The sequence below is a fragment of the Palaemon carinicauda genome, chromosome 38, assembly GCF_036898095.1.
Source record: "Palaemon carinicauda isolate YSFRI2023 chromosome 38, ASM3689809v2, whole genome shotgun sequence".
Classification (NCBI taxonomy): Eukaryota; Metazoa; Arthropoda; class Malacostraca; order Decapoda; family Palaemonidae; genus Palaemon; species Palaemon carinicauda.
Window position 1 is genome coordinate 47,795,429 of NC_090762.1, and position 26,085 is coordinate 47,821,513.

At 40.8% G+C, this 26,085-nt stretch overlaps 1 protein-coding gene and 1 long non-coding RNA gene across 7 annotated transcripts in view; one reads left to right on the plus strand and one right to left on the minus strand.

Annotated features, from left to right (window-relative positions):
• The window catches only part of LOC137630599 (uncharacterized), a 451,564-nt gene extending 439,040 nt beyond the window's left edge, over positions 1-12,524 (plus strand). For all 6 annotated transcript variants that reach the window (XM_068362189.1, XM_068362188.1, XM_068362186.1 and 3 more), the window contains 2 exons: positions 2,325-2,506; positions 9,819-12,524. In XM_068362189.1, coding sequence (XP_068218290.1) covers positions 2,325-2,506; positions 9,819-10,890 — 1,254 coding nt within the window. In that variant the 3' untranslated portion in view covers positions 10,891-12,524. The remainder of the gene's footprint in view (positions 1-2,324; positions 2,507-9,818) is intronic.
• LOC137630601 (uncharacterized) overlaps positions 1,395-26,085 on the minus strand; it is a 91,835-nt gene continuing 67,144 nt past the window's right edge. The window contains exon 3 of the long non-coding RNA XR_011041738.1: positions 1,395-2,530. This is a non-coding gene — a long non-coding RNA (uncharacterized lncRNA). The remainder of the gene's footprint in view (positions 2,531-26,085) is intronic.

Here is a 26,085-nt window from a genome sequence, read left to right on the forward strand (position 1 = left end):
CGGCCAACGAGCGGCAATCATGAGGATGTTAGCAGAAAGTCTCATTGCAGACATTCTCTTCTCTCATTCTACACTTATGGGTTTTATGTGTCAAGTCTTCTGTGCTTGGACCTTCACAATCTAACATAACGCCTACACTTTCAGTACTCTGAAAGTTTGAGGGCATATATCAACCTGCTTTCCAACATTGCACACCGTTGGATTGAGATTCTCTTACATTTACAGACCAGTCTATGTAACATGTTTTCCCACACTCGGAGACCAGTCAACTGCACGAGACCTTCCTAGGCCCTGAAGAGATCTCCCCACACATTGAGCCCTTCTCCTCAGTCCTCACAATGAGCAGAAGCAGGTGGTGAGATCAAGGCACATGGTATGTTTTGCAAGTTTGCAGGTCTCTCAAGCAGACCTGTTTGAGCCCATAGGACAAGCAACAAATGGGTTCAACCAGCAAGAATGTCCTCTGCTATCCTAGCTCTGACGCTGCAAGTAGGGAATGACCTAACTTTCTTGTGTCACAAGACATTGAGGGATAAAAGATTTACATCACTTTATTCTGGTATTTATAGTCAGGACCTAAATTTTAACCCAGCCTTTTTCAATGTTATCCTTCTTTATCTCTAGTTTCCCTTTTTCTGGGAAGATACTAAGACACTTCCAATGGTAATGGAAAGAATAAGAGAAGATATCCTAGAACACAATTTCTTTCTGGCTTTGTGAGATAATTGGATTTTATTTTTTAGCAAGAGAGGAGATGAAATGACCATTCTGGATTTGAGCACAGCAAGTCAGACATATTGGATCTATCCCAGCTCTCAGGAAATACCTGTTGGGGGCGTAGATCTTGAAGACAGTAAGAACGTAAGCTGCATGATTGAAGAAAATTTCTTGATAAATAAGTTTTGTTAAGGAGTATCTCTCGCATCCACCCAGATGATGAGAAAGATGGGAAAATGTATGCAAATCCATTTCTTATAAATAACCATATACCAAGACATGTCCTCCACATTGATGGATATAAGTTCTTCCTTTACCGTCTTTCAGTCCCTGTAACGTATCCTACCTGGTTCATCTTCAGGGCCAGGAGTCATCATTTTCACCCCTGAACAGGACCACAGGGCTTTACAGTATTTCCCTGTTTAAGTAAACCAGCCAATTCGGTTATAGGGACTTTCTCCCTCCAAAGGATGAGTCTCCTATTAAATGACAAAGATTTGTAGTCATGTAGGAACAATCACAAATTCTTGTGAGAATTGATAATTTTTATTTTTCCTAATTATACAGAACCGATACTTCAAGTTACATTAGATTAAGATAAAAATTGGTGATCAGTGGCTGGTTGGGTTTACAGGGCTTACCTCCCACCCTCTAGTCAACTACCAGCACTTTTGTTATAAGTTGTATCATCCTTATCCAGTTAAACTGAAAGCATACAGTACTTGTATTTAAGAAATTGGGGTTATTTGGATAGGAAAAAGGCAAAAATACTTTTAAAATTCGTGATATTGTATTATAAACACAAGCCACTTTGAACCTACTTGTATTTCTTTCTTCCATGCATTTTTTAATGTCTTGTAAAATTTTAAATACTGTACCTAAGTCCGTGATTTCCCCATTGTTGTAATCACTTTTTTTTCCTGAGAATGTACATATTGTGGATGTATTGTATACTGTACTTTATAACTCGTGCAAAGGATGGTCAGTTTTGAAAAATCTTATGCAACATGCATAAGAAACTAACTGGTAATGCAAAGGAGACAGAATTGAATAGCTTTATCTGATTTAAATAGCCTATATAAAATTAATACATTAGTTTAGCTAACTGTAGATTTTACCACTGTGCATTGTGTAGTAGTTAAATTATTTAAGTGGCTTTCTCAATCAATTATTTAAAATACAATTATTGAGTTAGCATTGGATTTCTTTCTTACAATAAATTATTGCAATTGTAATATTGTATGAAGAATTGGATATTTCAAAAGATATAAAGCAATTTTTGTTATACAGATTTTAGAACACTATAATAGGATGCATTCTACTTGGTCCATTACACTTATCTTTTATACAAAAAAAAAAAAAATTAAAATTCACACTGCAACTGTTCTATCCAAAATTTTACTTCATAACCTTAATTATTCTTTTTCCAATTTCAAGTAAATATAATTGTCATATTTTGAAACTGAATAAACTTGTTTTCACAATATATTGTTCCCTCTGCAGCGCATGTTATGCAGTATTCTGTAAGGCCCACATATACATACTGTTAGTGTTCCCATTGTAGCTTGTATTAGCATTATTCTGAATAATCGTAATCTCCTTTTTAGGGCCAGCGTGTGACAAGCAATGGGACACTAGATGCCTTTCTGGTAGCTGGGTCGCCAAGAGTACAAAGGAAACGACGTCATGTCTCTCTTAAAAGAAATTTGACACTTCGCCATGATGATATAGAGTACTGGGGAGTTTACTTGTTAGAGGGATCTACCTTTTCACTTTCCTCTGTTGCAAGGTAAGGACCGAATTGGTGTCATTCCTAAAAAAAAAAAAAAAAAAAAAAAACGTTATGTAAATTTTTATACAATAATTAAAATACTGTAATGTAACAAAGCTATAAGATAAAATATGAAATTTTGGTAATGATTGTATTTTTCCTAGTAATACAAACTCATGTTTTAATATAGGATACTACTTTTCCATAAGAGTGCCTGAAAGATTTTGATTAAGAGTTTTAAGATGGCAGACTGCTTGGGGGGTTGCCAAACAGTTTCACCCTTTAAGAGACCTCGCTTACATTTCAGCTATGGAACTTAGAAGTGTGGCTGAGAGGTAAATTGCCTTAAAAGCACTTAGGTTTGTATAATTTGAAAAAAAAAAAAATTTTTTTTTAAGAATTTTTTTATATCTTTCCATAAAGCTCTGCCTCTCACCAGCACACTGCGAAGCGTAGGGCTTATGTGGTGATTGAGGCAGAAAGTGAAACTTAGCCAAGCTAAGATTGTTTGCTACTGACAGTCGAGGAAGAACCTATATGACGTCACAACATATGGCCAGTTAAACAAGCCTCCCCTCGCAAGGAGGATGGTGGAGATACTATATTACTCTTATTGAACAGTTGCTCAGTATGAAAGTTTACAAGCATCAATGTCCGATTCGGTTAATATCACCATGACTGCTGCACCCAATGGAGGTGAAGAAAGATGGAAATGGCCAGACACGACTAACATTGTGACTGTTATCATAGACGAGATGCTTCTTGTCTCTGAAGGATCACGATAAGCTACACAACCTTCTTAATAGCTACCATAGGTGCCAACAAAAAATGGAACTATTTATGGGATTATACCTACAGGTCTTTAGTGGACTGTAAAATTTGTGTTCCAGACTCTGGCCTTTAGCACCTGCACCATTGACAGGATTTCTGAAGTCTAGGCTAGATCAGATATTTTGGCTTTACATGACCAAATCCTGGGTAGTCCTCTCTTCTTCTTGCGACAGCGCATGTCTAATTGTTCCACAAAGCCAGAAAACAAATAGTTTTAGGATCTCTTCTTATTAATTTTCTACTAAAAGAGTAGTCACTGTCCCTTCCAGAAAAGGAAAATAAGTCATGGCTAGCTGGATTCTAGATCTTGGCCACCCACTCCTGACCCAATAAAATGGAATCTTATATCCAGATCTGAAGTAAAATTTTAAATTTTTGAAAGGGCAGTTGGCTGGTATCTTTACTTTGGAAACTGAGGAGCTTCCCCAATGAAGGAGGATAAACAAACACCGATTGGCATGTGGTTACTTGGGAGCAATCAGTTACTTGGGAGCAATCAGGGTCCATCTGAATCTTGATGCATTCAACTGATTGTTACGAAATCGTTGAAACTTAGAAAAGCGTAAAAGTATAGGATTCCAAGAGAAGTTGGAAGTTATCTAGAACAGAGAGAGTATCCCGGAAGATTCGTGTTCTGCTGCTTGATGAACAAGTTGAGCAATGGTAGGAACTGAAACCTTTCTGCTACAAAAAGATGTAGGGTAACATACAACACCTCCACTGGAAATCTCTTCTGAACATGTTTTCCTTGAACAGTGCCCTTCCCTGAAAGTGCCTTGCACAGTTCTGTCATGTCCTCTTCCTTGTAGAAGGGTTTGTTAAAGGGAACCCTTTTTAACTTTGAAAGGAAGTGTCTATCTTCACTGCAATTTGAAAGAAAACTTTTGAAAAAGTTTCAAAATATTAGTTGAGAGCATAAGCTGGTGTGTTCTCTCTGAAGATTACATCCCCTAAAAGGAAAGATATCCAGGTGGGCCTCATCTGGCCTCTTATGTCTAGAAAGAAATCCACATTGGCCTCCATTATGTCTGGAAAGAAATCCTTGAGGGCCTCGGTTACGTCTGGAAAGAAATCCATGTGGGCACCTCATCTTGCCTCCATTACGTCTGTGGACAGTAGAAGAATTCTGACAACGAAAATAATCTTGCAGTTGCTAGGGTTAATAGTCTTGTATTCCTGTGGCTACCCAACCTGAAAGTAAGGGAATGCTGGTTAATAACCAATAAAGCATCAGGAACTATTGGAGCAATCACTGGGAAGTGGCCTTGTGTGACCTTCCATCTCGACAACTAAAGAAGTTATCCTTGTCGATCCAAGAAGGCGGGTAGGAAGTTACATAAACTCTGTTGCCACGATCGGCTGTCGGGGAGCCCATAGTTTTCACGCTAAGGTATTAACTAATATTCCAAACTCTGCAAATTCCAAAGATCCTTCTCTGATACACTATCTAAATTTGCACCACAAACAAGAGAAAGTTTATTTGGATGCTGAGATGGTTTCCCAGGAGGATACAAACGGATCAATCGTCAAGACCCTTCGGAAGGCAAGTGCCAGTTGAAGGTGCTCCAAAGAGACTAGTGTGAGCCCTTGCATGAACACTCATGGACTTGTAGCCATTCCAAAGTACCTGGCTTTGAGCTGGTAGTTACTTCAACCGAAGACAGAGCAGAGGGTACGTATCCTTTAGCAGGAGTTTGTAAACATTCTCGGAATCTTTGGTCAATCCCGAGTGGTCAATAATCAGACCTGGAACAGTGTCAGTGTGTTGCTCAATGCTCAACATCCTGATCAACACATCCTCACTGTTCTCCTTTCTCTTTTTGGAAGGCAGCTGCAGGTACAAGGAAGAATCGCTGTCTGAGCCATTACAGGGGAGGAAGAGTCGAAGGAGCAGATTGGACCTATAGATCCCACCGGTCTTCCTCAGCCCCTGCTAATGGCACGATGGGGATCTTGTAATACTAATCGATGGAAGAGGAGATCTATTTGCATCTTCCTGCATTAGTGTATTACCACCTGATGTCTGCCCCTATTGTAAGAACTGGGCTTTAGGGTTTGTACTGATCCATTCTGTAAGGGATATACCCTCTCTTGAGTGCCCTATCCAGCGAAGTGGAAGGCAACTGAATTCTATCCCCTCTTGAGTTTTAAATGGCCCATGGGTCAGCTGAATGGTGTGTCAAGAAACTTTATTCTTAGGTTTTGACTGTATAAAGTCTGTATACGTCCTCTTTCTTAGGCTTGGGCTTGACAATCCTTGAGTCATAGTGCAACATGTGACTGCGGCTGCACAGTGATCAAATCTTGATTTAGCTTGGAGGCTGGCCACGGAAGAAAGCTTCAATGTCAGTATAATCTTGTGTCTGTGTTCTTGTGCCGGAGTTTCCATGTTTCCATTAGGGTACCTCCCATCAGCGTGGACTGCTTCTGGTTCATTGATTGGGGAGGGGTCTGGTGAAAGCGAGGAATATGGAAACTACTATCAATTTTTAGTGCAGATCATTCTATTGCTGTACTTAGCCACCATAAAGGCATTCCTTTCTGGCACAGTCTTTCTGAAGAAAATACCGAAAAGAACTTGGTTGGAGAGTATCCTGTGGTTGTACTACGACCAGCTTTGAGAAATCACATGTTCCAAACCTTCCAGCAAGATCGGGATGGAAGATCTTGGTTGTCTGGTACACCTCAATCAAGGCTAGGTCTCAGAGTGTAGGAAGATGTAGGCCAAGGAAAGGTATCAGCGATTAGGTAGGTCTCGTGTGGTTGTATCCCCAAGTAAACGCCCTGAGGAAGGAGAGAGGTTAGGGTAACTGCAACCAATAACACTCGTATTTGGTCGAGTACTGGTAGCAAAATTACAGCACCTTGTACCAAAAACCCTCCAGGGCATTAGGTTTCGGTAAAGCACTGCTCCTCGTACAAAACCATGCAGAGGAATCGATCAAAGTCTAGAGAAACTGCTAGGTCAGTCGGCCAATGATTTGGGGATTCTTTCCTCTTCCAGTATGGTGCTTTTCAGATTGTATGAGGAAGCGCAACTGGCAAAAATGCTTGTAGAGATGAGGATCCTGTGGTAGCGAGCCTGGGAGACACCCCCATAAGGTACAAAGGTCTGTACACATGCCAACGTGTGCATCTGGTGGAGCCGCTTGCAGAGATGAAGAATCTAGGATAGTGCATTAAGATGCATCTAGAAAGGAGGCCAAAGGATATATGCTTGGTGATGAGTGTGCCTTTGTAGACATCTCAGAAGGCAAGGTCTGTTTGGGACAGAGGGCTGGAAGGAGCATGTCTCGAGATGCATCTAGAAAAGGTGCCTGGAAGTGCACACTGGTGATGCCTCTCCTGAAGGACTGAAAAATAGACCGCCTACAAGGCGTATATCTACAGTACAATCCGTTTTTTCCAAGGTTGATTGAGAAACAACCTAGCAAGCATGCTCTGAAGAGCAACACTATGAGGGAGAATCCATTAGCAGTGACAACAGTCGGGCACTCACTGGATCTTTCATCTGGAAAAGCAAGAACTGAAGGGCGTTTCCCTCAAGAAGGTGCCCTGGGGAACATATCCCACCAAACCCTTGGAAGATGGACTGAAGAACTTGAAGGGAACTGTCGACACTGGAAGCGGTTGCAGGAAGGACTAAAAGTTCCAAGACAAACTGGAGAAGCAGGAACTGAGGGACATTTCTCTCGTGAAAGACGCCTGGAACTCTCCCTTGGGAAGGGTGCCTGGGACTCTCCCGCTGAAGCCCAGAAGGAAGACTAGAGACTATACAGCTTCTCTGTGGACACTAGAGGTATCTGTAGAAAAATCTTGAAGTCCTAGCAACTGAAGGGCGTTTCTCTTGGGAAGGGAGCCTAGGAGAATACTAACCCCTCCAAAGCCACCAAAGGAAATTTAAGAGATTATGCAGCTCCCCCTTGGATACCAGAGGTGTCTGTAGAAGATCTAGAAGTTTCATTAAGACTTGGAGGAGTAGCAAAAGAAGGTCTCTTCCCCTGGTAAAGGTACCTGGGAGATGAATCACACTATGAAACCTGGAGGCCAAAGGAAGGCTGAAAACTATCCAGCTTCTCCGTGGACCAGAGGTGTCTTGAGACAGCAGCAATTGAAGGGAGTTTCCCAAGGGACAGAACACCTGGGAGAAACTTTCCCCTCTGAAGCCAGACTGAAGGCAATGCAGCCTCTCTAAAGACCTCTAAGGCAGCAGAGGGAGTGTCTAGAAGTATCATGACAATCCAGAGAAACAGGAACTGAAGGGTGCTTCTCTCGGGAAGGTGGATAGGAGAAGATTTTGAAGGTAGACTGGAGAAAATGCCGCCACTCCAAAGATGCTGGCTGAAGGAATGTATAGAACTTTCAAACTGAAGAGACACCAGAGGCAACTGAGATCCCTCTCCAAAGAGGGAGGATGTGGCAAGGTTAAAGAACCTCTAAGCACACACTGAAGAGCTAGTGCTCTGGAGGGACTTCCAGAAAGGCAAGGCTAATTGAGCACATAACAAAGAGCTAAAGCTATGGAAGGGCAAGGATCTGGCATCTAAGCTGAATACACCAGCAGCCACCAACATCTTCCAAGGGGAAGATTCTCTTGTCTCCCCTGAAGGTCCCTTGACAAGCAAAGGAAGAACAGGAAAACATGAAGAGCTACTGCATATGCCTGGGGGTTGGTTTTCCACCATAGAAATGTGCGCCTTAATGTTCTAAGGCCTTCCTCTCAAACTGAAAAGAAAGATGTCTTGGGAGACGGTCATTCCCATTCCCCAAGGAAACGTGAAGGCTTCCCTACCTTCATGATTGCCAAGGTTAAGTGTTAACGAGAGGTCGTGGTTCAACCACCTCAAAGATAAACACCTCCAAGGGCACTGAAGACTGCTTCCCCAAGGATGACAACCACATACGCAAATAAATCCAGCCCCCGAAAGACAGGCAGGGACAAAACTAAGACTATGAACATGTGCACTTCCAAAAAACCTTTGGATGCATTGGAAGCCTTTGGAGAAACCCAGGGGAATAAACACTTCTTATGTCTGGGAAGGTGCTGAACAATCCCCAAAGCCCTTCTAACAATTCATAAACAAGCTGGGAAAGAAAAAAAAATTATGCCGAAAATTCCAGCCAGCAAAATAAGACTTAGTGCCGGGTGCAAATCATCTGTCCCACCAAAATGCTGCCTGGAGAGAAGATATGGTCATTGTTCACTGTGGCATAAAATTTTAGGCAGAGAAAGACTAACTAAGAGGAGATTCCAAGAGAGTACACATGCACATGGCCTAAAACCACATTGGCAAGCCCTGTCCAGGACTAGGATAGAACAAAAATTGCCCCCTGAAGGAGTGCTTGGTTCCATGAAACACAGCACAGTACAGCACTCTTTCATTCAATTTATGAATTTGGGCTATGTAGTCCAGTAATGAAGAGGCCTGTGAAGGCATTTTAACACCAATCATGCAGGGAACATTCTCGTCAGCATGGTGGGATTGTAGAAATTTCAGGTGGTAAAATCCTCTGGCAACCTCCACCTTCTCCATCTTGAAACTTTGATTCAAAACTTATCTGCAGCTAGCTTTCAAGCCAAAATTATCTCTATTAAAAGGATGATGGTTTGTTATCCTGTTGGAACAGTATATAATTAAAAAGGGAATAAGCCTTACTTTCATCTCTTTAAAATTAAAAATGAATCTCTTATTGCCCTCGTCTTTCCAAAAGAAAATGTAATGTGATACACCAAAGTCTAATGAATATACTTCAGCATGTTGTATCTGTTAAAGTAGTTTTATTGTACAATTTTTTAGATGAATACAGCATTAAATAAATTCCAAATTTTAATTTTCAAAATTTTTATGACATTGAGTGAATACTTGAAGCTTTATTACAACAGGATTATAAAGGCAGACTAGTCAAAAAGTATACATTAGGAAAAGATCATTTGCCTTTGGAAAGACTACTTTTTGTCTTAAAATAGTTAAGAAACAAGAAAATTAATTAACAGCTATTTAGATACCACATTGCTATATATACTGTACCTTTGAAACTTTAGCTTACCTAATACTAAATAAGCTACAGCAGTAGTGGTGAGGCTTCCTAAATTAAAATACAGTTTGTAATAGAAGCTTGCAGACTATGCATCAGCAGAAGGAGAATTAATCATGACTAATTTCTAGTTAGCTTTCCTTAAAAAAAGTGAGCTTTGGTTCCTTGTATGTAAACTTTAACCTTTGTAATTTCCTATCCTGAGTTCCAAAAAGGAAAGGGTTCTAAATTTGCAAAATGCAAATTTTAATTTACAGAAACCCTTACCTGTGTTCTTGATTAATCTCCCTTGTGTGCTCACTTTAAAGTTGTCTGCACTAAATACTTAAACATGACATTTACTGCAGACTCATATATTGAGATATTATTTATAAAAATGTAGTTTCCAAGTTACTTGACTTGACGAATAAAAATTCTTTTTTTTTTATGAATTACCATTAATATTTCTTTCCTTCCTTTCCAGATGGGCTGGTGGAACACTCTTAGTTGTAAAGGGTGAAGAAAACTTGCGAAAGTGTTTCTATCGCGAAAATCGTGTAAAAGAGGAGCTTATGAGAGGAGGTTTACCAGGAGTACCAAATCTATACAAAGGGTTAACTGACAATGAGGATAAGGATGACAGTCCAAGGAAAAATGTAAAATATGCTGCTCTGGAAGAGGAGGAAGGTGGGGCTGGTGGCGAAGTTTTTGAGGATGAGCAAGATATCTTCACAGCTTTAAAATCTGAGAGTCAGAAAGCTATGGTTGAAAAAGATGATGATGATGATGATGATCTAGTACCTCTGCTTGTGGATGAAGTAAAGTTACAGAATTATGATGAACTAATTGAGAAGAAAGTCAGGGCTAACAAAAGAGGAGAAAAACGCAAAAACAGAAAAGGAAAGAAGAAGAATAAAGAACGAAAGGAAAGGCAGATTGGTTCAAAAGGGTCTCTGTTGGTGGAAAGAGTACGCCGAAATGTTTTACCAGATGATGCTGCTACTGACCCACAGTACACTAATTCTGGCTCTACTGTGGAGGACAAATTAGATATGTTGCATAAATTCAATGATACACTTGATGTTACATCTGGTAATTCTTCTATTTCAAGTAGTGAGGAATTCCTGGAGCAGTGCAAAGATACAGTTCTAACTGTTGATCTCACTCCTTACCTAGATTGGCAAGACAGAGTTCTTAATTTAAATTCCGACAATCCAGATGCTTGGAGTTTCCCTGTTAACTCCACAGATTACTATTATTTCATATTCACATCTGATAATAGCATTGAAATCAACAAAATAGGATTCCACTTGCAACTCGAAAGGGCAACATATGATGTGAGTTCAGCAATAGAAACATGTCGGAACTCTTCTGAGTGTGTGTTTCCCCTTGCATTTACCCAGACAGAATCTGTAGTGGTAGAAATTCCTGCAGAAGGTGCCCTTAGTGAGCTGCACTCTTTTGAAGTGACAACCACCTGTCAACCTCGTGTTCCTGTTTACATGGTCTTCATTCTTTTAGTTCCTTTTATCATCCTCATCTTTGCCTTCCAATGAAGGAGATGACTAGGTGTATCAAACTCTTGATGTGTTCCTGCAAGTCAATTAATGGTCCAAAATCCAAGAGTCAGTTACAAGTCTGTGTCCTATAAAGCCAGCAAACTTTTTTTTTAAAGTTAGCTCAGAGCTCTCCTCCATACATAATGCATGTAACATTACAGCTAAGATGTTACAGAATGAGGATTTCAACAATTGCAGATACTGCAGTGGACTGTTCCTTATCCTGTTTGTAATGCAATCACCAACTGTGCCTTAGTGTTTACCCTAAGCTAGTCAATGCCTCTTGAGAATTTCAATTTTAGCTTTGAGATTACAGAAGAAACTGATGATATTTCTTTCATCTATCTTCACTTGACATAAAGCAGAATAAATCTCATGGCTTTGTGTGATGTTTTCCAGTTTGCTTTCTATAGCAATGCGTTTGATTAGAATTCCAATGACAAACTTTCCTGTGGAAACTTTTATGGAGTTCTTTACATAACTTATAAAACCTTTAATAATGATTGTCACCTTTTAAAAAAAAATATACAAACTACAGAATATAAATTCTAAAGTCCAAATTTGAGCTACAATTTTTTTTATATAGTCAATTTATATGGATGTCAGTCTTCATACATAAATGAAAATTTAATGATAAGCTTTCTCAAACACTTGAGAAAAAGAACCATGAAAGGTATAAAATTACTTAGAAAATATAATTGACCCAAATAATTTTAAAAGATTCAATTGATTATTTCAAATTTGTGTGTGGGCCTTGAAAATTTTAAAAGGACAGAAGGATATATACTGTAATGCATTGGATGTCAAAAACTAAATTACCTGGCATATGCCTAGAGAGTGTAAGAAACTTAACAGCATATTCATGCCAGCTGGACTGCTGTGATATGTACAGTTATTAGGTAGTGCTATATCTAAAGTTACCTGTTGGCTGTATTATAATTTTTTCTGTAAAATAACTAAACTTTTCTTCTAGACAGCGTATAATTTACTAAATGACACCAGCCATTTTGAATATGATCTGAATTGATTGTAATATATTACAGTTTGATGTTCTTGTACTGGTTGAGGATGTCTGATTTATGTGTACTGTATGCATGCCATGTTTATAGTCGAGTGACATTGATCTCTTATTTTCAAGTGAACATAATGAATCCACTTTCGGAACAATCTTCGTTATAATTAAAAATAACCTAGTAATTAACTTCTAGAATGTTAAGTTATCATTTGCTAAAAGACAATAATATGCCTCATTATAAAAATTTTGAAAATCACTGCAGTCAAGTGGATACACAACATAATTATTGGGAAGTCAGTGTTGAGCTAGATTCTATCACTTGATTTTATAACATCGAAAACATTATTGTATAATTTCTTTTAATAATATTGTTTAAAATTTTATAGGCTATTGGGTTTTTGGATTACTCAAGAGACTGGTTTCCTTTTATGTAAATTACAATTATGCATTCCATCTTAGAAATTTTACCAGTGTTGTTCAAGGGCCTTGTGCCTGGAACACATCCTCAGAGCCAGTACAAATGATTGTATATATGAGAATAGTGTTAATTAAAAAAAAACAAAATCGCTTATGTAAGTTATTTTCTACCGTTGCTCACAAGAAAAATTAGAAAATATTTATTATTTTTATTTACCTCTATATTTATACAAAATACAAAGGTTACACTATGCAACTGCATTCTAAATTTTTTTTGTATAGTACTTTGGCAACAAAGTACTAAGTGTAGTAGTTTATTACTATAAAATCTGTCTCTCAGAACTTATTTACAATAATAGTAAATTAATTCTGGCAGTTTTCTTCAAAAATACTGTATCTGACTAAAAAAATTTTTTGGTTAAGACTTTTAGCGAGGTGTAACTACCCTATTGCTAGTTAGCAGGGGGTAGGAAGGGTAGCCGGCTATCCCCCCACCCACACACGTGTTGTCTCGTCACTTTTTATTGCAGGCAAGACTTACTGGGGGAACAGGTGATGGCAGGCCAACTTGTATAAACAGCTACAGGTTTATATCATTAGGAAAAATGGAGTTTTTATGATAAAATAAAGTTTTATGAATACTTACCTGGCAGTTATATATATATATAGCTGATATCTCTAAATCGGCAGAATTTTTCAAAACAAGGTTACCGCCTTGTGGTGGTTGGGAGGTAGGTGGTAACACCCGTCACAGGGTGGTTCAAGGAATCATTCCCGTGTCCAAGACTTCAGTTCATCTATGCCCGACCTGTCTCCTGAGGGGAGGTGGGTGGGCCTTAGAATATATATATAACTGCCAGGTAAGTGTTCATAAAACTTTGTTTTATCATAACTCCATTTTTATGAATAATAAAAACTCCATTTTTATAAATAGTACTTACCTGGCAGTTATATATATATAGCTGATTCACACATTTGGAGGAGGGAAACAGACAGTGAACATCGTTGGGGAAACAACAAAAGAGTTGTAGGAGATAAAAACACCTTGAATCCTTGCCTGCTAAGGTAGCTAATTCCAAAGGTACAGGCTCTAGAGTGGCTTTCCCTTAGGAGTGTTTATCCAGGAGTAAGCCTGCAATGCAGCAAAAAACTCAATCGAGTCTGTCAAAGGGATAAGACCAACAACTTGACTAGACTTCAGAAACTACCTTCGCCCCATATAATAAAAACTGCAACCTTACTAAAACTAACCACCTAACCCTGCAACATAGACATAAACTATCTATCTAGACTGAGGGAACCGCACCACAAGACGAAGTCCTCGGACTATCATAAAAACACAAACCCTCATACATGCATATAAACCAAGGTTGAGTGGGGTTATTAACTCCTTTGCCTAATACAGAAACCGCAGCTATGTATGGGACCAAGGTATAGCACTTGCCAAAGTCTACTCTCACCTCTCTAAGTTAATGAGAAGCGAAGACAGAGTTGCTCCTCCAGAAAATTGCATCCATGAATAGCCTAACTAACATATATTCCTGATACGCCAGAGAGGTAGCAATGGCTCTCACTTCGTGAGCCCGTAATTTCAACTGGGCGAAGTGTTCCTCCTCACATAAGAGGTGGGCTTCCCTAATTTTCTCCCTCAGGAAAAAGGACAAAGCATTCTGAGACGGGTTTTTGGCGGATCTTTCACTGAACTCCATAACAAGTTGGATGCACAACTCACGTTCATAGTGTGAGCCAAAAAAAAAAAAACTATGAGGGACCTAAACTGGGCAGAGGAGTCTCTCCTCTCGACCCACTAGGCTCGTGAGGTTCATGACATCAAACGTCGTAGGACAGGATTACGAAGGGTTCTCGCTCTTTACGAGAAAGATGAACCTTAAGGCACAAACTGCCCTATCCTAATTGAAGCTCACCCTCTTCCCAATTGCCTGGACTAAGCTGACCTTTTGGCATTCGCTAGAGTCATAAGGAAGAGGGTTTTCTTCGCTACAACTCGAAGAGAGGCTAGCGAGATAGGTTCAAATTTCTTGGAGCACAAAAACTTAAAACACCACATCCAGGTTTAAGAGTACCTATTACGTCGTCTGAAAAGACCCAATGAAGTCCTGCCAATCTTATTTTGGGACAACTCTAGGCCTCTATGCCTAAAGATGGCCGAGAGCATACTACTATATCCATTGATGGTAGATACAACCAGCTTAACATCCTGTCTGAGGTACAAGAAGAAGTCTGCAATCTGGCTCAGAGAGGTAGAGGATGAGGAAAACTTGTGCCGCCTGCACCAAGCTCTAAAGGTCTCCCACCTAGATTGGTAGACTCTTTGTGAAGAGATCCTCCTTGCTCTGGCGATAGATTTCGTCGCTTGTGCCGAAAAGCCTCGAGATCTGACAAACTTCTAGTCAGTCTGAAGGAAGTCAGTTGAGAGCAAGGGGGGTTAGATGATACCTCTCGAAGTGGGGCTGTTTGAGAAGATCTAGACTTGCCAAAGTCTTCTTGGGAACCCCATCAACATGCCCATCACTTCCGAAAACCATTCCCTAGCAGGCCAGAATGGAGCCGCTAGGATCATTCGCTCCGAATCGAGGAAAGCGAATTTCCTGAAGACCAGATTGATGATCTCGAACGGGGGCAACGCAAACATGTCCACCCCCGTCCAATTCATCAAAAAGGAGTCCACTGCTACAGCTTCCTCGTCCAGGACTAGGGAGCAGCAGTAGGGGATCCTCTTCTTCCAGTTGGAGGCAAAAAGGTCTGTTACAGGTCTGCCCCACAACATCCAGAGACTGACAGACTTGTGGATTGAGAGACCAATCTGAGGGAAAAACAAGTCTCTTCCTGCTGAGCATGTTTGCCCTGATGTATCTTGCCCTAGAACAAACCTCCTTTCTAGATCCAAGAGATCAGAACGAAGGCGTCCTTGATCTCGACACACGATTCGACTAGTGTCATCACAAAGCCCTAGATTCTCATGTTCAAAGTCATGCCTCATGTTAGAACTTCGACGTCGAGCGTCCTGAAAGACGAGGCGCCGACCGTCCTGTAAGACGTGGCGCCGATAGTCCTGTAAGACGTGGTGCCAAAAGTCCTGTAAGACGTGGAGCCGAGAGGCTAACAGAGCGAGACGCTGAACGTTCTAAAAGACGTGGTGCTGAGCATCCTGGTGTCAGAAGAGAGACTTCTTGTTGAGAGGAAGACCTAATTATTTGATAGGCTCAACGTTATCTAAAAATCCAGATACAGGGACGCTCTGATTTCTCTAGAGTGCAGGATTCTGCTACATTAAGCAAAAGTTACGTGAACATAAGAGGGGCAGAGCTGAGACCAAAACACACGGCCCGAAACTGACCCATTCTACACCCGTTCTTTCTGTAAACAAACCTCAGATAAAGTTTGATTGCATAGCCTGCCACTTAGACTCCCCTCTAGAACTGGGAGAGAGAATTGTTGTAGCTAAAAACTAAAGGAGGTTTCCCTATAAAAGGAAAAAGTAATCCTCCTTCAGAAGAAGTACTGACCAAAGGTCTGCTCCCCTCTCCTCCAAAGATTTTGATGTCTCCATGGAGAACTTTGACTTCTGAACGAAGGCGTAAAGAGCATTTACGTCCAGGACCGGACAAAAGACTCCCTCTCCCAAAAGAGAGACGTTGAAGTTGCAAAGTCGGTTAGGCAGAAAAGTCTTATCGGAGTAACTAAAAAAGGAGGATTCACTGGGAAAAAGATTTCGCATCCATTCTTAGTAAAAACACGGACCAAAGGTCTGCTCCTCTCTTCTCCCAGGCTCGCCAGAAGTAGCAAAGTCTTGCTCCTACTGTTGATAGTTCGGTTAGAGAAAAAGCATGCAGAAAATTCCTTGCTGATTAAGACACCAAAACCTGTCTTTGACCAACTCTTGAAGGAGAAGAGAGAAAGGAAAAAAGGAGAACGTACCTTAATTCTGACCTCTGATTTCAAAATTATCCAGCCTCATTGCCTGTATCCCCAAAGAGACTCGGCAAACCACCAAGGGGGCCGTAAAAAATTTCTGTGGAGCTGCCACAAGGTCTTCGACCTAAACGTGGCTAGACCTCCACCCTTGCTATCCTGGCCTATCTGATAAGGAAGCTGGCATCAAAAGTTTCTGTTTTAAGAAACAAAAATTCATAAATTCTTAAAGCTCCATTAATGACCACTTGAAAACTCAGAGGGTGGGGAACATAGAGCAACAGAACCTAGGATCTTCTCCTTCTGTTAACCTCAAATAATTCAACAGGAGAAAAGAGATCACTAAAGTCATCCTTGACAAAGATCTTATAAGACGTGGCGTCGCTCTGAAAGGACAAGGCGGCGATCGTCCTATCATCCTGAAAGACGAGGCTGCCCTCGCCCCGAAGGACGAGGCTGCCCTCGCCCCGAAGGACGAGGCTGCCCTCGCCCCGAAGGACGAGGCTGCCCTCGCCCCGAAGGACGAGGCTGCCCTCGCCCCGAAGGACGAGGCTGCCCTCGCCCCGAAGGACGAGGCTGCTGCATTCGCCCTGAAAGACGAGGCTGCTGCATTCGTCAAGACAAGCCTGCATTCGTCCTAAAAGACGAGGCTGCATTCGCCCTGAAAGACGAGGCAGCATTCGCCCTGAAAGACGAGGCTGCATTAGTCCTGAAAGACGAGGCAGCCTTCGCCCTGAAAGACGAGGCTACATTCGTCCTGAAAGACGAGGCAGCATTTGCCCCGAAAGACGAGGCACCATTCGCCCTGAAAGACGAGGCTGCATTCGTCCTGAAAGACGAGGCTGCATTAGTCCCTGAAAGACGAGGCTGCATTCGTCCTGTTTTGAAAGACTTAGCGCCGAGCGTTAAGGCAAAATGATATTCATTATGCCGCTCGGCGCGTTCGGTTCCGACCAGAGGGTTCATAAGGCCGACTGGCGCTCTGGGACAAAAACCGAGTCAATGATGGTTTGTAAGCATTGATATTATCAGTGAAAATCTATGACTTATAGTATTGCCATTATAATCAAAAGTGATGCAATGTGAAACTCTAAAATCAGTGTAAGAATCTTAACGTTCAACGCTCTTTGCTTTCCCATGGCAAGGGCGAGCATTCTTGGGAACGTTAACAGGAACGCTCGCGAGGGCGTTTGCTCGTGAGCTAACGCCTCTCGTTTCCTTTCACCGATTGACGTTCCTTCTCCCATGGGCCGGGGAGCTTGGAAGAGGTCTACGGCTAGGAAAACGACGTCCACTGTGCTGAAAGATTCCAATGCCTAATTTAGCACTGAAACTTGCACTACTAAACTCTTACACAAAAGACCATAATTAGTCCTGCCCGTTGTGAGAGAACTTATTCTTCTGCCATGGGCTTGAATGAGAAAGCAAAATCGTCTCTAGTACTTGCTATATAAACTGTAACAAAATATTTTTATAAAATATTAAACAGAAATTTCCATAATAAAATAAACTTTCAAACATACATACCCGGCGGTCACAAAAAGAAAAAACCACCGGGCAAGAGTTGAGATTAAAAATAGATGTTGAACACACTCACCCGGTAGTTACATATAACCACCGGTAAAATTAAATGTCATAAATACCTACCCGGTAGTTACATACAAACGCCGGGAAAGTTATACGTTAAAGATTAAAATTAATAGAAAAAGGGAAAACAAATGTAATCCACAATAAATTCAAAGGGTTTTCAAAAACAAGCGAGTTGTAATGATAAAAAGAACAGATATAGCAATAACGTATCAAAATATATAAATGTAAACAATAGGAACATATAAATGAAAATACTACTAAAACTAGAATTCCCATATCGTTGTTGTTGGAGAATAGCCAACACTTTAATTCCCATTTCGAAAAGAACGCTACCAAGGCATGTGGGACTGCATCGATAGTAACGAGTAACAGCGTAAATTAACCATACGCTAGTTCTATCTAATTTATGAAATTAGATCGATGATTTAAAGAACGAATACTAAATGGACAAATATTTCTTTAAAATTTTACATTAAAAGTTAAAAACTTATATAAGTGGAATTCCTCCCATTCTTTACATGAAAAAACTTATAAAGAGAATTGCAAGTCATACAATGAAGATTAAGTCATACGACTGTGACGTCATAGAGTTGGCGGAATGTATTTCCGTCAGCAGGATTAAAAACTTTGAACGTAAAATATAGTGCACATACAAAAAATAAGTTTTCACTCATGATAAACAAAGTAAATAGTACAATAAAAATAACAAAACACGATTGCCAAAACCCTAAATCAGTGTACACTGTACTTCACCAATCGAAGTCCAAAAAAAGCGAAGAAGGGAAATAGATTCGAAAAACTCTCAATGGTGGACCGACGATGTTTTCGATCCAGCCGGCAGAGATGAACTGAAGTCTTGGACACGGGAATGATTCCTTGTACCACCCTGTGACGGGTGTGACCAACTACCTCCCAACCACCACAAGGCGGTTGCCTCGTTTTGAAAAATTCTGCCGATTTAGAGACATCAGCTACAGTGAACCCTCGTTTATCGCGGTAGATAGGTTCCAGACGCGGGCGCGATAGGTGAAAATCCGCGAAGTAGTGACATCATATTTACCTATTTATTTAACATGTATATTCGGACTTTTAAAACCTTCCCTTGTACATAGTACTGTTAACAAACCACCCTTTAATGTACAGAACACTTAATGCATGTACTACAGCACCCTAAACTAAAACAGGCACAAATATTAAAGGCGATTTTATATCATGCGTTTCCTAAACACCTAAAAAGCACGATAAAAAATGGCAACCAATGTTTTGTTTACGTTCATCTCTGATCATAATGAAGAAACAAACTCATTTAGTGTACACATATATGTATAGGTTAGTTTTTGCATCGATTATATTGATTATACAGTACTGTATGTTGATTTTTTTATTACCAATGTTTTAGTTTACGTATTTTTCTTAGGACTTCCAAATGAAATCTTTTTCTTTATGACGCCGCCTGAAACGACGGCGTGTACGCTCAGTAAACAACCACGCTCAGAACAAACAAGGCATTTAACGCGCATGATGATAGTGATAAATAATGATACAGTACATACAGTATTTACAGTAAAAGCATTTACAAAATATGTTACCTTACAAATATAAATTATACAGTATTGTACGTAGCAAAGCAGGAAAACAATTTACGAGAGAGAGAGAGAGAGAGAGAGAGAGAGAGAGAGAGAGAGAGAGAGAGAGAGAGAGAGAGAGAGAGAGAGATTGTTTTACGTACGTAAATGTAAATTTTAAACAAAAAAAATATGATAGGTTACAACATGTAGACTTTTAAAACCTTCCCTTTAACTTAATGCATACAGTACGTACATTACTAAACTATAAAACAGGCAGTAAGAATATTAAAGTAAAAAATAAAGATTGTTACTGTACTCACCACGAAAGAAGTTGAAGAAAAACTTGAATGGTGATGGCGATGAATTTGCTGCACAGTAGAAATGATGATGATGAAGCTGATGATGTGTTCTACTGTGCAGTCAATGATAGTATTTTACGTCTCTTCAGACGGAGGTGTCTTTTCCTGGGACACCTCTTCAACTTCTTCCTGGGAAACTTCTTCAATTTCTTCCGAAGGCGTACTAGCAGGAGGAACTGGCTCTTTTTTGCAAGGCTGGAAGAACATTGTGATCGGAAGTTGTTGCCGCTGCTTCTTTTTTCGATCCAAGAGCATCCTGTAGGGAGTCATGATGTCATCGACCTTGTTGGAGAATTGCATCGAGCGAACCATATCCTCGTCCCACTCTTGTAACATTTCTTTCGCCTCCTTGATATGGTTGCAGAACTTGGCAAGCCGTTCTAATGTTAAGCCCGTTTCTTCGACATTTTCTTGGGTCTCTTCCTGGGTATCACTCTCTTCCTCACTTGCCGATTTCGTCAGGTCTTCGAGGTCTGCGTCAGTTAGGGGCTGGGAATGGCAGTCCAACAACTCGTCGACGTCTTCAGTCGTCATGTCGCCAAACCCGTCAACTCCAATTATGGCAGCCAACTGCACAGATTTCCGTATTGCAGAGTGTTGGATTTCCGACGGAGTAAATCCCTTGTCGTCGTAAACAATATCGGGCCACAACTTCTTCCAGCTCGCATTCACGGTTGCAGGTTTCATCTCTTGAAGTGCCTTCTGAATATGCTGCAGGCACGTGGCTATGGTGTACTGCCGCCAGTACGCCTTCAAGTTGAAATCTTCATCCTCGTCATCTTGGGCAGCATCCACACACGCAACGAGATCCGCCAAGGTATTCTTCGTGTAGAGGGCCTTGAACGCCCTGATAACCCCCTGGTCCATCGGTTGAATTAATGACGTGGTGTTGGGTGGCAGGAACTCAACCTGAATGCCCTCATGCGACAGGTCAGTTGCGTGTCCACCAGCGTTATCCATAAGGAGAAGGATCTTGAATGGCAAGCCCTTCTCTAAGAGATATTCATGGACTTGCGGGATAAAACACTGATGGAACCAGTTGGAGGTCAGCATCTTCGTAATCCATGCTTTTTGATTATGCATCCAGTACACGGGAAGGAGATTCTTATTTTTATTTTTCAAAGCGCGAGGATTTTTCGACTTATAAATAAGCCCTGGCTTTAACAAAAATCCAGCAGCATTGCCACACATCACGAGGGTAACGCGATCCTTGAATGCCTTAAAGCCAGAGGCTTTGGCTTCCTCTCTGAACAGGAAAGTTCGCGACGGCATTCTCTTCCAAAACAAGCCAGTCTCATCCATATTAAAGACTTGTTCCGGCTTGTATCCACCTTCGGCGATAATATTCTTGAACGTCTGGTTCACGTAAGTTTCAGCAGCGGCAGTGTCAGCGGAAGCAGACTCCCCATGCAGGGAAACGCTTTTCAGGGCGAAGCGTTTCTGAAACTTCATGAACCATCCTTTGCTTGCGGAAAAACGTTTCTGAGGCTGGGAATCAGTGGATGTCCCTGGTTGAGGATCATCTGCATCATCATCATCTTCAGCATGGTTGCCGTCGTCGTCTTTAGGTTCCTTTGCAGCAAAATTCTCATATAAACTCAAAGCCTTTGTTTGGATGGTGTTCGTATCCAACGCTATGTTCTTCTTCCGGCAGTCGGCAATCCACACAGCTAAAGCACCTTCCATGCGTACGATCGTTTTATTACGCGTTGTAACGACTCGCTTCGCTGATCTGCTAAAGGTGATTGCAGCCGTCTTTCTAATGTTCGCCTCGTCCTTTTTGATATAGCGAACGGTGGATTCGTTGATGCCAAAATGGCGGCCGGCGGCCGCGTAACTTCTACCATCTTTTAACATGTCGAGAAGCGTAACCTTCTCAGCTATCGTCATCATCCTTCGGTGGCATTTAGGCTCACTACCAGCCTTAAGAGAAGCAGAACGCTTGGGAGCCATTACAGTAGGATTTACGTACAGTACTGTAACAAAAAGTTCAACTTAAAAAGGTCGCACACAGCACAGATTAAACTTCACAAACTTAAGAACGTCTACTCAGCGATACGCGGTAAGAGAAAGTGAACGATCCAGCCCAGCGAGAACTTTGATGCTGCGGGCAAAACACCAATCACAGGCTAGATAACAAAACTTGAGTTCTGATTCGTCATCTATCAGCGCTTGAACCAATCACAACCCGTCTTACAGTACTATGATGCGTTGGTTACTCATAGAAGATGCCCCGCGCATACTGAACGTACGTAGATTAAGTACAATACCGTAATAATAATAAATAATGATAATAATACTGTACAGTAATAATAATAATAATAATGATAATAATAATAACAATAATAATTTTATTAACAACAACAACAATAATAATAATAATAAAAATAATAATAAAAATTTACGTACGCTATTTAACGCCTCTCTCTCTCTCTCTCTCTCTCTCTCTCTCTCTCTCTCTCTCTCTCTCGTACGCTTATTCGAAATGTGATTTTTGCAACAAAGAATATTATTGGATGCAGTACTGTACTACGTACGTATACATACAAAAGATTCATGGAAAAGAAGCACATCCATTACAGTACACACCATTCTAATATGGTATGACTGCATCTGATTTGCGTTTCATGTTCGATTTAATTTTACTACGTACTGAATTATCGTATGATCACATTCTCTTTTCGTGTTTTATTTCTTTCTGTGCTGAATTATATATCATATGTAATGCAATGAACAATCAGTAAGAGCAGATATTACTAATTACAGTATTAATGGAATTACAGGTAACAAAATATCGTATTTGGGGGTCTTCAGATTTCGCGGTATTTTCGAATTTTCCGGAAAATCCGCGATATGTATATATATATGGGTTATGGAAAAACCCCGCGAAGTGGTGAATCCGCGATTGTCGAACCGCGAAGTAGCGAGGGTTCACTATATATATATATATATATATATATATATATATATATATATATATATATATATATATATATATATATATATATATATATATATATATATATATATAACTGCCAGGTAAGTACTACTGTATTCATAAAAATGATATTTACGGTTACTTTTTTCTTCTTCCTGCTTGTACTAATGAAAAGATTGTTTTTTTTTTGGATGACAATGATGTGTACATTCTAAATTAAGATGCACTGCCCATGAAGGACAGAGTAACAGATCAAACATATTATTAGTTAGGCCTACCTCCCTTTGAGACAATACAGTATATAGAAGGAAACGAACTGATTGTTATTACTGTAATGGATGGATTCTGAGTTTTTGTGACAATATTAGGTACATGGAAAAATAACAGTTGCCTCCATCTCCTCAAGTGTGATACCTAGTGCAAGAGTCCGTGAAGTTCACTTACTCAATTAGAAGATGCCAAATTTAGCAGGAAAACAGTCCAAAGGGCAAGATACTTGTCTGCGGTTTTCCTTGGTGGTTCATAAGGTGCCACCAGGGACCGAAGAACACTTATCACATTCCAAGCCGGGAGTTTAATTTCCCAAGGCAAAAATAGCTCCTCATCAAAACCCGATACTTCCCATGATGAACGACGTGGATAGATCAATTCACTTCAGTCAAAATACCTGGCCTTTCATCGCCACAACTGAGAGAAGTTTCTCCTTCAGTAGGAAAACTAAAAAGTCTGTAATCAATGAATGATGGCCTCAAGCACAGCAATGTCCCTTTCATGACAGTAATGACCAAAGAGGGACCACTTGGTTTGGTAGATTGTTGTGGAGGATTTACAGAGGTACTCTGATACCTGCTTTGCAGTTGGTTTCAAAAACCCCTTCTCTCAGAGGAGATGCTGGATAACCTGCAACTGTAAAGTCAGCCAGGACACTGGTGCGTGGAACCTCTTGACGCGCCACTGATGTAGAAGCACTGGCCAATCACGTATCTCTCGACATATCTACAAGAAGACTTAGAAGATCTGTAAGCCACTTCTCATCAGGCCACTTCGGGGAGACTAACATTACACGAAGATTAGGGATATCATGACTCTGTTCAAGACTTGTCGTATTAGGTTGAACAGGGGAAAGACGTACATGTCGAGGCTTTCCCAAAGGTGCTGGAATGCATCTTTCATAACCGCTGACTGGTCTGGGACTGGTGAGAAGTACACTTCCAGCTTGTTAATCAGGTGAATGGCAAACATATAATCAGGTAACCCAACATAGTCAGGAGTTACTTTGCCACTAGATGATTCACAGACCATTCTGAGCCAACTATATTGCCTAGTCGATTCAGATTGTCTGCTATCACATTCCGCTTCCGTAAAATGTGGACAAGCGGAGAGGTGTACTACATGAACTAATACCCTCTGATGCATCTTAACAGCCAGTTAGCAAGAAACCAAGACACCGAACCCCCTTACATGTTCACGCAAGTCACTACAGTCATATTATTATTATTATCATTATTATTTGCTAAGCTACAACCCTAATTGGAAAAGCAGGATGCTATATGCCCAGGGGCCCCAACTGGGAAAATAGCCCAGTAAGGAAAAGAAAGAAGGAAAAAGTAAATATTTCAAGAACAGCAACAACACTAAAATAAATACTTCTTATATAAACTATAAAAACTTTTAACAAAACAAGAGGAAGTTAAATTACATAGAATAGTGTGCTCGAATGTACCCTCAAGCAAGAGAACTAACCCAAGACAGTGGAAGACCATGGTACAAAGGCTATGGCACTACCCAAGACTAGAGAACAATGGTTTGATTTTGGAGTGTCCTTCTCCTAGAAGAGCTGCTTACCATAGCTAAAGTCTCTTCTACCCTTAACAAGAGGAAAGTAGCCACTGAACAATTACAGTGCAGTAGTTAATCCCTTGAGTGAAGAAGAATTGTTTGGTAATCCCAGTGTTGTCAGGTGTATGAGGACAGAAGAAAATCTGTAAAGAATAGGCCAGACTATTCAGTGTATGTGTAGGCAAAAGGAAACTGCACCGTAACCAGAGAGAAGGATCTAATGTAGTACTGTCTGGCTAGTCAAAGTTGTTACTTTTCAACAATACCAAGTGACCCCGTAGCTTGTAGGGTGTCCATGAAGTGAAGCAATGGTAGATACACCATATACCTGAGACTTAACAATCTTTCAGATGGGTTCCCCACTCCTGCTGTGATGCATCTGAAAACAGGAGAAATATTGGAATGGGGATCCACTCAACAGGCTCTCATACTGAATCCTGCCTGAAATTCGGAAGAACTTCGACCAGAACGGAAAGGAAGTCCATTCTCTGACACCAGTGAAATTTCAGGAACCATTGGACGAATCGTAGGTATATACGACCAAACGGAACTAGCTTCTCTAGAGACGGGAGATAACCCTGAAGCCTCTGCCACTGTCGTGATGCTACTGCTACTCACTTGAGAAACGGCACTGCAACCTGTTTAAATCAAAGTACTCTGTCTCTTGATGGAAATACTTATGCTTGGACTGCATCTATGACCATGCCTACGTACCGTAGATGATGCTGAGGGTTAGAGGACTGACTTCTTGAGACTGATCCTAATTCTGAGACTGATCCTAATTCTGAGACTGTGACAAAACTCGAGAACAAGGTTTCAATGGCAGATACGTTGAGCTTCTGATTACGCCAGTAAAAGCCACTTGTCCAAGTAGCACAGGAGTCTGATGCCCATGGCGTGAGCCCCTGAAGACACCAGAGTGAAGAGACGAGCGAAGACTTACGGTGCTGCAGACAAGTCGAAGGAAAGGTCTCAAAACTGGAATCTCTTTTCTCATAGATCAAACAGTAGGTACTTTCTGAAGTTTGTATGGATGGGTACATGAAAGTGTGCATCCTTCAAGTCTATAGATAGCAGTCAGCCATTTTGTCAGATTGCCTAGAGGAATGTGCTGGTTGTCTCCATCTTGAACTGTGTCTGGAAGATGAACAGAATGGTCTCCAACCTCACATCAATATTTCCACTGGGAAAAAATTGCTGTAGAAGCCAGGTGACCTATCTTGGACTATTCAATGGCATTCTTCCCAAGCATAGACTGAACCTTGTCTTGTAGACAAAGGTTTTATGGAGATCCTTTCGAATACAACAACGGCTTCATCAAAATTGAGTCAGAGGAGGGCTACATGTCTTAAATGTGATACAATCCCTGAAGTGAAGGACCTCTACAGCCCAGGGTTTCGCCCCATAGAACCACCATCTTGTCTATCGACTTGCCAGGCATCCCCCTACATGCACAGGTGACAAAATGAGTTGATTTCCTAAATGGAAACCTCTCCTTCCTCGACCTCAGCTGTTAGAATGTCCGCGATGCCA